This window comes from Tetrao urogallus (assembly GCF_951394365.1).
Source record: "Tetrao urogallus genome assembly, chromosome: 1".
Lineage (NCBI taxonomy): Eukaryota > Metazoa > Chordata > Aves > Galliformes > Phasianidae > Tetrao > Tetrao urogallus.
Genome location: NC_136813.1, coordinates 19935064 through 19948040, shown reverse-complemented (window position 1 = coordinate 19948040; position 12977 = coordinate 19935064). Strand labels below are relative to the sequence as shown.

The 12977-nt window shown below is 47.3% G+C and overlaps 2 protein-coding genes across 2 annotated transcripts; both read right to left on the bottom strand.

The window, feature by feature from the left end:
* Positions 1–1836: 1836 nt before the first annotated feature.
* On the bottom strand, positions 1837–3041 carry RASL11A (RAS like family 11 member A; the record flags this gene model as incomplete). Its single annotated transcript, XM_079549622.1, has 3 exons — positions 1837–2280; positions 2706–2842; positions 2921–3041. 3 exons carry the CDS (start codon positions 3039–3041, stop codon positions 1837–1839), a joined length of 702 nt encoding a protein of 233 aa, XP_079405748.1.
* Positions 3042–8050: 5009 nt separating this feature from the next.
* RPL21 (ribosomal protein L21) lies at positions 8051–12480 on the bottom strand. Its single transcript, XM_079543153.1, has 6 exons — positions 12435–12480; positions 11433–11511; positions 10819–10880; positions 9798–9910; positions 8992–9142; positions 8051–8171 (listed from the first exon to the last, which is right to left on the bottom strand). Exons 2-6 carry the CDS (start codon positions 11497–11499, stop codon positions 8082–8084), a joined length of 483 nt encoding a protein of 160 aa, XP_079399279.1. The 5' UTR covers positions 11500–11511; positions 12435–12480; the 3' UTR covers positions 8051–8081.
* Positions 12481–12977: the final 497 nt, after the last annotated feature.

The following is a 12977-nucleotide window of genomic DNA, read 5'->3' as shown; positions in this document are numbered from 1 at the left end:
GCATTGCTGGATGATTTAATTTCTGGGAGATATCTAGACAAAATAGCCTGACAGGTGGAGATGCTGATGTAGTAGCAGCCATAATAGTGCATGATTCCACTTCTGAAAACCCACTCATCCTTCCTATTGGGGGAAATTGCTGTGATTCTGCTCCATTGCGGAGGCAGTGGGAGGAAAGAGAGAGATTCATCCTTCCCTCTGATCACAAAGAAAGGCCAGGCCATGCCCTGCCATTTTCCTGAAGCCACAAGGGCTGGGAAAGCGGCTGCCTCCTGACCAAGCTGCCCTCAGTACCACGACCACATCCCCAGCTCTTAGGAGCAACAGACACCAAGGTCAGTGCCCATTGCTCTTCCTCACTCTTGGACAACTGCAGTGAGAGGCAAGTCCTCAGACAACACCAAGACTTAGCATATTGTACAGACACTTAGATATTCCTCCAGTTTCAAGACAGTGAAGTTCCCCTTCAGATTTCCCTGTCAATGTGTGTCCTGTGCATTGTCACCAGCCCCACTAAGGCAGTGTCTTTCCCACTAAGCACATACCCTGCTACTTCCAAGCCCCCAGGTCAGAGCCCGGGACCTGGCAGAGCACATGTTATGGTGAATAAATCTTTCCAGTGTATTCCAAGAAGTACTTTCACTCGTCCAGGCTGTCACCGTGCTTTTCACTTGCCATTCCCAGTTTAGGTCTAACCCTGCTGCCTCCCTTCAGCCCTCCTGTTTCCTTTGTAGGGCCCATATTGCACACATGCCCTGGGAAGGGTGTGGGGTGATCAACCCCTTTGCAGAGTTCTCTGTGTATGCCCAGCAAGCCTTCCCCTGCACGGATTGCTCCACTTCCACATTTTCCACTCAGCATGGAACAGTTTTATTTTTACCAACACATCACACATACTTCAGAGGCACATTTGAAATGCAAAGCCCACGTTCTGTGCTTAGACAGCCAGCAAACTGTTACTGAAAAACACTCTGATTGGTGTAGGGCTTACGTAAAATCAGAGTATATAGTCTGACCTGTTTCCAAATGGCTAGGAAATGGCCCTGGAGAGGATAGAGATGTGATTCCCTCTAAATGAGCTATTTTCTCTAATGGAGCCCACACACCAGTCCCCCCAATTGCATTTCTCCAGAGAAAGCAGCAGCAGTCCCACACACACCTCCATTGCGGATTGCTCATCTTCATCCCATGGCAACGTGTGGCAGAGCCCCTCCTGCTCAGCACTGGGGCCTGGGGCACTGTGGGATGGGTCTACAATGCAGCAGATCAGAAGCCAGCATGCTGCTAAGTGCATGTCATTCAGCTCAGCTGATTGTAGGTGCAAGGAGGAGGAAAGATGGTAACTGGAATTATTACAGACAGTCTTATCTTTTCATGTTTAATATGGCTTTTTTTTGCTTTTCCTTTTTCCTCCTAAAGCTGGCTGAGCGTTTTATATGAGTGCTACATCAGCACCATGCCCATTTTACAAGCAGGAAATCAATGCCTAAAGAACTCACTTGAGCAGAGTACAGCAGCAAACCCCAGCCCACAAGAGAGCAGAACCAAACCTCCCGGCAAATGCAAATCCCCTTCTCCAACCATCTCCATTCAGTTGCTATGCAGCACTTTCTTCTTCTTTTTTTTTTTTTTTTTTTTTTTTTTTTTTTTTTTTTTTTTTTTTGTAAAAATAACCCATCACAAACAAAAGAGAACGAGAAGGAAACCGCACGCTCCAACATACTTACTTCCATACCGTTGGCATTAGTACAAAAATAAAGATTTTTTTTATTATTTATTCACTAGCTTACAAAAATATAAAGTCTGTGGCATCCCCCCTAGACCCCGGCAGCAGCTCTATTTGACTCTGGGCGACAGCGCCTGCTTGAAGCGTCTCTTCAGGTCCTGCATGTTGGGGGAGCGCGGCCGCGGGATGACGGTCGGGCGGCGGCGCTCGGCGTGCTGCAGCTTGCTGACCTCCCGGCACAGGCACTGGAACACCTCGCAGACGCCCTGCAAGCTCTCGCTGGTGGAGATCTCAAGGAAGAGGCTGCCCAGTTCGTTGGCCAACTGCAGCCCCTCTTTGGCCTGCACCTGCCTGGCGTGGAGGAGGTCCGCTTTGTTCCCCACCACGACGATGGGGATTCGGGCGTCGGGGTGGAGCTGACGGATGTGCTGGTGGAGGGGACGGACCGCCTGGTAGCTGCCGGGGTCCGTGATGGAGTAGACCACAAGAAAGCCCTCTGCCCACTTCATGCACCTCAACAGCGCGTCCGGTGCCTGCACACAGTCCTCCTGTACCTGTAGAGGGACACAGCCAGGGCTTGGCACGGGACTTGGAATGGGGCTGGGAGCACCCGGCCCAGCACAGAGCCCTGCTAAGGGGGTTGAGCTGTGTCCTGGGGGGACTCGGGCCAGCTGTTTCCTTTTTAGGAAACAGACGCTCATAAGCTGAGCTCTTGAGTGGCAGAGAACGGACCGTAGCTGAGCAAAGCACAGCGCAGGGCATCCCTTGAGCGAAGTGCGGCTCAGTGGGTAGCAGGAAAAAGGGCTGAAAGCTAAATCTGCCCAAAACACGGCTTCGTGACCCTGTACAATTCAAGGGTTCTGAGCCGTACATCCCGGCCAGTGAGGATGACCACTGGGAACCTCTGTGACCCCACCCCCAAAGATTTTCGACCCCCCCCTCCCCGATCCTCGCGGGTCTGGGCCGGAGCCGCCCGTACCTGGAGGCAGCCCGGCGTGTCCTGGATGTGCACGGCCACCTGCTCCCCGTCCAGCCGCACCAGGCGAGAGTACAGGCTGCCCGTGTTGGGCTCGTAGTCCCCGATGAAGCGCTTGGTCAGGAACCGCACGATCAGCGCTGAAACAGAGCGGCCGCGTTAGGACGGAGGGATAGGGAGCACAGGGGCGGACGGAGGGACGGACAGCCCGCACTCACCGCTCTTGCCGACGCCGCGGGCCCCCAGCACTGCCAGCCGCAGCTCGGCGCCGGGCGGCCCCGGGGAACACTCGGCGATGGGAGCCAGCAGGAAGGGCTGGGACATGCCCGGCAGGCGCATGGGGCCCGACTCGTCCCCGCTCGGCTCGGCAGCGCCCGTCTCGGCCCCCGCCGCCCGCTTTTAAAGGCACCGCCGGCACCGCCCCGCAGCCGCCCCCGGCAGCACCGCGCCGCCCACCGCCTCCCCGCGGCACCCCGCGCCGAGCGCTCCCGGATCGCAAAGCGGCATCTGCGTCCGCCCGTCCCCGTAGCGCCCGGTGGGCGCGGACCCCAAGGATGCTGAGGAAGCCTGGGCAGCGATGCGGCCCGGAGCGGCTTTGGGGTCTCGGTGGGTTTGTAGGGTGTGGCTCCAGCCCAAGTGGTGACGGAATCACAGAATCATAGAATATCTTGAGTTGGAAGGGATTTACAAGGATCATCGAGCTCAGCTCCTGATTCCCACAGGTCCTGCATTATGTGTCACCTCCGCAGCTGGGCTCTCGAGTCATTACAAGGGAAACGATTTAGTCTTTTATCTCAGTTATGCATCTGGATGCATCCCTCCGGTGTCAAAATCCCAAAGCCTGAAGCCCCAGCCTTGCAGATCACCAACCATCAAGCTTCAAACACTCCACTTGACCCTGGGGTTTGAAATAAGCTTTCTGCTTTTCTGAAGGGAAATAAAGTTTCTGAGGAAAATTGATCCACGCCAGGCCTGAGGTCACAGCCCAACAGGTAAAGGAGCTTCAAATCCACTAACAGCTCAAATCCCCGTGTGAACCATTGCCTTGGTATCCCCAACACCACCCCTACAACACGACGCTCTGCAAGGATAGAAGTCTTGACAAGTTGAATAGTTCATTCAAGGGATGCTTCATTTTTATTGCTGTCAGAGAGATAACACAAGCCAGCAGGAAAAAGCACAGAGGACGGCACTTCTTCACATGCCAGGCACTGCTGTCACCTTCCTCCCTCCGAGAGCACAACCTACACAACTACAAATCACACTGTTCTTCACTTTCTCTCATCCTCCCTTCTACATTCTCCCTAAGCCCAAGCAAGTGCCCAGATGCCATGTCTGCTCAGCACTTTCTTGGGAACTTCCAGCGACTCAAGAGCTCAGGAGAAGGCTGCCAGAGCAACACCACCCACCCTGTTCTGCCATCACAGAGACGCTCCCAAGATAAGCCAACCCCTGGCACCATTGGGATAAGAATGGGGAGGGCTCCCTGCACCCCACAGCACCAACTGGCCCCCAAAAGCCCACATTCTAGCCCACTTAAATTCTCCCTTTGTGGCTCAGAAACTCCACCTGGTAACAACACCACTGTTCTGTACTGAAGGGCTACGTGTGATTCCCAGCAGTTAACATCATCAGTTAAAGCAGTCTGTCGAAGTTTGTTATTGTTTGTATTACTCCAGTGTCCAAGAACCCCTACAGGAGCATCAAGGCCATTTTTAGCCCAGATTGCTTCTGAAATCTCTCCATCAACACTCCCCATCATGCAGTTTCCCTTTCATAAACAAGGTTTCTCCTCTATCACTAAAAGCTTTTGGTTTCCAGAGGTTCATGCTATTGTCATCTGCTCCCATTGTCATGCACCACCACTTGTCTCTGGCCTTGTGCATGCTGCAAACACAGCCTATTTTTAAACATTTCTTTATAAAAGAGCTATCAGGGTACATCCAGCATGCCCTTGAAAGAACAGCATTAAAATGAGTCCATTCCAAGCAGAAGATTGCCAGGTGCTGAGCTGTGAGAGCAGCAGCACTAAACATCATCCCCATAACTTGAGCTCCTCTTGCTCCTGGCCAGTTGCAGAGCTCAGGGTGTCCTGCCCGATGCCCACACCCCAAAGGACAAGGGGTGACAGTCAAACACTGATATGACTGCACAAACCAAGGCAGAACACACCGTGAAGCAACCCCTTGCCATGGCCGAAGCCGTTTGGGCTCAGGTTGTTCACATGGCAGCTCAGATCAGCAACGTCCACAGAGCAAGCCCCCCTTTGGACATAAGGGCTTCAAAGCCATTCCAAGGCATCTCCTTCTCAGCTGCAAACCCTACTTGGCAGCACCAGTCTGTACTGCTCTGCACAAATTGTCCCATACTGCCAACCCTACAGTCTCTGTAAGGCCTTTCATACAAAGACCATTCAGCCCAAGTTGTATTCCCGCCCCAAGGACTTCTGGTCTTGATCACCTCTGGGAATGGCAGCTACAAGCTCTGGGCTTGGCTGGCAGGGGATCTTGAGGATGTTGTCTTGATGTTGTCTTGAGGATGTGGGGCAATGAGCAGCAGCCACAAAGCTTCCCCACGTACAGGAACACTATTGAGAACCTCTGCTGTGAGCTAGCATGCATGCATTGTGCCCCCATGAGTTTCCAGTAGCACAAGTCCACATTTGAGCGTGGCTTTGCCTCCCATTTCTAATCCTCATTGGTCTGTGGCTGGCCAGTTTGGAGTAGGCATCTGCAAAATGGTGACTGACAGCTCGAGAGCTACCACCCAAAGCCAGACAGCAGAAAATGGAATCAGGAGCTTCACCCAGAGCTTGGCAGTTTCTGGGTTCCTGAGCTGTATGGGTGCTGAGCACAGAAGCAGCATCCCTAGACAGTGCTTGAGCCAGGACAGTTATGAGTGCATGAAATCCACCAACTGCAACCTGATTCTTAAACAGGCATAGGTACCTTTTTCCCATATAAAGGCAAATTTGCAGCCCCAGAGTGCCAACGCACAGAGGGGAACACCAGCAGCACTCCTGAATCATAAGGCACTTCCCATACAAACAGCAAGCCCAGCTGAACACACACCTTCCTCACACACCACGAATTGGGAGCCCCCCGCACCTCAAGGTTTCTGCAAAGGCCCACAGGAGGACCTGTGTCAGAACAGCCAAGATCACATCCTCTGACAGGTGTGCTCACACAGCTCTCTGCACCCTCTGGACCAGCTGGGGCCATCCTGACACAGTACCCATGCAGGATACCATCCTTCAGATTATGATGCTGAGGCACAGACTGGATCAAGGACAAGACAACGTATGTCAGCATTTCCTTCTATCACTAAGCCGGAAGACTACAGAAGCATTCATTTGTATGCCCTTGTAGCAGCTGCCTACCTGCCTACCCCCAGGAATGTGAGGTGTCTGCATTTTCCTCGCTCCTCAGGCACAGATTCTCTTCCCCAGTCCTTTCTGCCCTTTCACTGACCGTTCCCACTCACACAATGCATTACCATGCATCACACTGCCTACACAGCCCCCAAGAAAGCTCAGATCTTGGCACGAGTGATGCACGAGATGAAGGTGACAGCTCAGGTTTTCCTGTGTCTCTTCTGAGTATTCAGCAGAGGAGGAAGGGAACCAGCTGCAGTAGTTCAAGGCAGTAAGGACTGACACACCTCAGCCCTCACCTCTAAATTAGGCTGCCTGGAATGCACAGCACCACACAGAAGTGTAACAGCTTGTGCTGATCCATGAGCACTCCACTCTCCACGTGTTGTACAAGGGTAACGTGACCACCAGCTCCAGAATGGTAAGTCTGAATTGTCTGCAAAACTGAAATTGCACTAGCTCAACTATCAAAGAAATCTATAGCTTCGCAATCTTCTCCAGGAAGTTTTCCAAAATCATCGTGGAAGAGAATAAAATTCACAGAAGTCTGTTAGGATAAGCAGCTGCAGCTGCCACACAAAGCTGCATAGCTTTGCTGGGTAGGCGCAGCTGTCAGGACAGCTAACTGCTGATCACAGCAAGTGGGTCTAATCCATAGCAGCCCAGCAGTAACCAGAAGGCAGCACCTACAAACACATGACGAGGTTAAGCCTTTGCCAGTCTGTTCTCCCAAACATCCCAGCAAACCTAAAAAGTCGCAAACCCAGTTTCATTTTCCATCACTTCTGGGAATGCAGACGAAGGAAAGCACGCCCTCCTGCTCTTCCCAGCCCACACAGATTTCAAACAGACACTCATGATCAGCTACTGCCTGCACAGCAACCTTCGAAATCACCAAGATGAAGTGGAAAACTCCAGAAACACAGCTCCCATAAAACTTAGTTTAAAACTACCCAACACTTATTCATAGCTGATAATGTTCCCATCAGGATGATACAGCAAATCCACTCCAGTCTTCACAGTAAAGTATAAAATAACTCACAAAAGCATGCATCAGGGGGAAAACAGATGGGAGTACCATCCCCAAAGAGCATTCCCATTAATGTATCTCATTTAACTCTTACAAACATAAAGCCTAATGGAAAATGCCCACCTTACAAGTCAAACGTTTATTTTAGATTGCTGTGGAAGCTCCCAAGCCAAATAAGCTGATAACAGTCTACAGTTTAATATACATATCCCACTGCTCCAAGACAAATGCATTTGCTCATAAAAGCTGAGTGCATAAACACCAGCAAAAGTTAGAAGTCAGCATGCTTCCTTCAGGTGAAGGCAGCATACTCCACATCTAACATGCAACGTCAAAGTACCACACTGCCATTCTTCATTAGCACATGAACGGGTAAGACTTGTCCCATCTTCATCAAGGCACTTTAAGCAGATTCTTCTGAACTATTTAAGAATGCATATTGACTCTGGGATGTCCCCAAAACCCTTTTACTGGCTACAGTGGTGAAACAACTGTCTTCCCATAGCCATTTCTCAAGAAGTGCTTTGAAAAAAACATTTCCCCAATTATTCCTTGGTATTAAACTGAGGCCCTTCAGCCAAAAGCTTCTATTGATGGTATCTGAAACCAGCTGTTTTCCCATTAAAAAAAACCTTAACCTTAAGAGACACCGTACAGTTCTTGCTATTTGCTCTCAGTTCGCCGGTGAAATTATTCCATGTCCTCTCATATTACCTCACTAGGTAATCAAAGGAGGATGATCATCATTGAGCAATAGCAAATGTCAGCATCCCCAAGGTTTATGGTCTACATAAATGACTAAACTGATGAGCAAAAGGCACCAATGTTTTTATCAACAAAGCACTATGTAATGTAAGCTAAAGAAATAAGCTTAGAAAAAGTTTTCTAATATTCTCTTTAAAAAAAAGACTGCAAAGGAATCAGCCACAATCACATACACTTGTCCAAAAACAGATCTTTATTTTTCAAACATGCATTACGCCATGAATTCATAGGGAATTGGCTCCAGCAGCTCTGGGTCCTTCCCATTAGTCCTCACAAAGTGTGCTTCTCTTGGTGGAGCAGGCTGTAAACAGAAACAGAAAGAACTCAGGGCACAAAAGCTCAAAAGAAACCTTACACAAAAGTCCTGTTGACAAATTTAATGTGTTATTATACAAACACCACAGGAATTCTCTCTCTAAAATCTGCTTCAAAGACTAGCTGTAAGAAAAGGAGTCTGCTATAAGATTTGACTTTTGCTTCTGAATGAAGACAACAATTCATCTGCAAGTTACTAATCCAAATCAACAAAAAGTACCCTCTAGTTCCAGAAGCAATAGCTACTACCTTCCCTCTGAAGTCCAGTCATTCACTTTTAACAGTTTCTGTTGCAGCTAAATTCAACTAAACCAGAGACAACATCACTCTTCTAGAAACTGGCCACAGCTTCTGCCGCTGATTAGCAACCCTCTAGTAGCAATGCCTGAACAGGAAGCCTTTGCTCATAGGTAAAGGCATCACTTTCATCCAGGAACATCACAGTTCTGTTCAGCCAACAAGCGTATCAGACAGCTCAGATGGAGACATACTGCATATTGTCACTATACTCTAAAAGAAGGAACCTCCTACAAAAGGAATAGAAACAAGCGAGGGCAGCTACGGACACCTCCAACACCATCTGCCATAGACCTGGATTTCAGCTCCATTAACATGTTTTGTTGGTGCTGTTTGTTTTTTTAAACAGACAAAAAGTTCTGTTTACAGCCTAATGCTTTGTTGTGCAAGAGAACATTTTAGTCAATTGATTTGGCTCTAGGTGGCTTTCAGTTTCATGCTTTACTCTGCTTTTGTTTCTTTTTAGCCAATTGCATCAAAAATGTTACCAACTACAATAAAAACATTACCTGACGTTTCAGTTGAACCCAAATGCCTTTTTCTTTTGCTTCCTTTTTCTTCTTTTCATTCTCCTTCACACGCTGCAGAAAGCTGTCTCTGCTCTTGGAATGCTTAATATGCTCAATACGCACATTGATTCTCTTGGCAAGAATCTTACCCCTAAGAAAAACGTATCAGCTTTTAATGCACTGCACTTAAAAAAGTCATTTCAAAGGTAGTTTTATAGCATTTACGTAAATCATCCTATAAGCTCAACTGCAGATCATTCTTCTTCAAATGGAAATCACTCAGAATACATTCCTGCAGATGTAAATTGGATAGTATTTATGTAAGTGAAAGCTTATTAGCATACGATAACATGCTGGCAATTTAGGATTAAGTTGCTGGAGAAGAAGTAACCTTAACCTTATACTATACGAACCAGTTAACTATTACCAGTGTACTTCAGTCTCACTCTTGAAAAAAGCAGCATCTTTTTCTGACAAAAGTGTGTGAAAATCAGATGGATACAGCTGGATACGACCACAAAATAGTATTTGCAAGTCTTCAGTATAAATGCGAATCAGGTGAAAATCCTTATTATGTAATTATGTCATTAAGTGCTGCTCAGAAGAATAAAGAACTGTTCCCTCTGACAGGATCCAAGACAAATGACCACCATTTGCCTGGGTTTTAAAAGGACATATACTTTACCCACCTTGAATGACCAATCAAGACAAAAAAGTGTCTAACTGGCAAAGTGAAAGGAGGGTGCCACTACACATCAACTCCCCCCAAAACAAAACTTTTTACACTAAGAATTTTTGTTACTTACTTAACTTTCTTGTTAACAATAACACCCACAGCGTGTTGAGTAACATTATACACCCTTCCAGTCTTGCCATGGTAACACTTGTGAGGCATACCTTGTTGAACTGTACCCATACCCTGTTAAAACAAGAATGAAGGCATAGCTTTACAAGTTTTGGCTTAAAAACATTGAAGCAATGCCAGGGGCTTTTATTTCACAAGTTATTTAAACAGAAATATCAAATTATTCCAGACTTAAACGTGCTCCTTTTTGTTCATACCTTTGAATTTATTGCTACACATGTTACACCTAGAAACTATTAAATTCTTCTGTGATCATTCCAGTTGCTTTCAGTGCCGGTGAAATGATTTGATCACTTTGCTTTCAGCAAGCAATCATAGGAGACAATCATCATCAAGCTCCAGAATGTCAAGAAGCAGTAATTTTGAATGGCATAGTTCTGCAACAGTCAGCCCCATAAATTACATGCCAACTGCTCTGTGGCTGTTATAACTTGGTGTTTCAAACTGAAACTAAAGGATTCAATAGAGCAGGAATTTTCGGCAAAACACTTTCAGAGCTGACACAACACATTTCAGAAAGTACAGGGCACGCCATTTAAAATCAACTAGAAAATAATTAATGGGAAATGATATTGCATAAATTATGCAGCATAAACTATGGCTCTTCTCAACAGAGCACGCAGATCAGGCAAAAGTGAGTAACTACTAGAATGACAGGTGTGCAAGCAATGCCAGTAGGCAAAATGCAACAAGTATTAGATATGGCATATTTCACTCACCTTTTTTCAGCTGAACTGACAGTTCACAGTCTAATATATATTATACATATAAAATAGGTGATGCTGAAGCATTAATATTGGCTCAACAGCATTGCTGTTCCTGCACTACTTTGAAAGTAAGCAGATATTTGTATTGACACACATGACACAAATAACAGAAAGGCAACCACAAAAAAAAAAACAAACTAGAAAGTGATGACACTGCTTCAGGTATTTTTAATCACACTGCATCACAGAAAGTACCTTGATATCAACTATATCGCCTTTCTTGTAGATGCGCATATAAGTAGCCAGAGGGACAACTCCTGTTGAGAGATACAGATGTGGATACTATGAAGCTCACATTTCACACTCAAAAACATAGGAAAAGAGAGGAAAAGAGAAAACAGATCACACATTTTAAAATACTTAATTAAAAAAACCACCTCAAACTCAGAATTAAATCTCAAGAAGGGAAAACAGAAATCAAACTTCTCTTAAGCAGTAATTATCTTTTCATACACTTCAGATTAAAAACCAAACCAGCAATAGCTTTATATTTATTTACTATATCACTAAGAATGGCTGCTATCATGGCTCATTGCTAAGAGGCAAACTGTATGTTTTAAGTAAAAATAAAGTTTTAGGTCTTGTCTTCACCTTCAAATTAATTTTCAAGTGATGACTGCTTGACCTCAGAATGCTAATACATAAGTTGTAAGAGCTGCAAGTTTACTTTCATGTCTTTCTGTGGATTTCTGGTCTAAAGTGTCAGATATCCTTTGATTTAATCTGTCAGTTCTATTACTACCTGGGGATTGCTGACACCCAACAGGTCAGTAACTTAAAACAGTGCTCTCACTACAACAAATACTCACCATGTTTGCGAAAGGGTCTCGAGAACATATAACGAGTTCCCCTCCTCTTTCCCTTTGTGTTCGTCATTTTCGCTGATTACTATAAAAATGAATACAAATTAATCAGGACGACTGGTTCATTCACTTAACGCATGACCAAAGATATGTCCAGGAAATTCAGAAAAATTAAACTCTTAGGCCTGATCAGAATATACTGATACCACTTCCAAATGGCAGGGTCAAAACAAATAACATTACTAGACACTGAAAGAAAAAAATATCCAGGATCTACATAAGATTGTAATAGAGGCTACAGGGATATTACCTAGTCACCTAGCCCTGCTTTCTTCTCAAAACTGACAGCAGACGTTGCTCAGGGCTTTCCTGGTCCTTCTGAAACCCTTCAGGGATGAAGGTAAACTACAGCACAGTCTCCCTGCACAGCTTGTTTGGAGGCCTGATCCGATGACAAAAACGTGTCTCCCCGCATCCAGCTGGAACTGCTCACACTTTGACCTATGCCACTCATCACAGCATCACCTGAGTCGGAAGGGAGCCTTAAAGGCGCTCTGGTCCAACTCCCTGCAGTGAACAGGGACACCTACAGCTCCATCAAGCGCTCGGAGCCCCGTCCAACCTGATCTAAATGTGCACAGGGATGGGGCATCCATAGCAGTTCTGGGCAACCCCAGTGCCTCGCCATTCTTACTGTACAACTTTTTCCTTATACCCAACCCAAAGATCCCATATTTTAGTTTGAAACCATTTCCCCTCATCCTATCACAACAGGTCCTGAAAAGAGTCTATCCTATCCTTTCCATAGCCCTTCTAACCCTCTTTCCCCTCCGCAGCCTTCCGGCCCGGCGCGCCGCCTCACACCGCGCCCCGCAGGCCGCGGCCTCCCCGCTCCCCCAGCGATCCCCCACCGCGAGGCTCAGCCGTCCCCATGCCGAGCCAGCCACCCCACCGCCAACACGGCCCCTCCAGCCCCCTCCAGCCGCCTCCCCGGAACCGCGGTGCCACCTGAAAGCGCCCACCACGCTTCAGCCCGGCTCTGCCTGCACTCACAAGATGGCGGCGCGGGCGGAAAGGAAAGAGGCGGCGCCGCGGCCGCCCTTAACAGCGGGGCCTCGGCGGGGCTGCCCGCCCTGCGCCTGACAGAAAGAGTGTGGCGGGCTGCCTGCCTGCCTGCCTGCCTGGTTGTTACTTAAAGCAATAAATAAAAATATATTTGATCCGCTTACTAACTTTACAGCTATTCTGATGTTGTCCTACAAAAAGTGGGCCTAAGCCCTTTCTGTCGACATTTACAGTGAGTTTAATATTCATGGCCGCAATGACTGTGAAAGATGAGGTGCGCTGTCAGGTTCTGCCTGCAGAACTAGTTGGTGGAGCATGTTCTGACACAGAGGGGCCCTGTCTGTGCACAAAATCCATTAAACTGTTGTAGTTGGAAACACACGGACTGTATTCCAGCTCCACACTATGAGAAAAACCCAACTTGATACCTCTGATACCTGTGCAAGGCAAATGCATGCCATTCAATAAGCATTCAGCCCAGGTGCC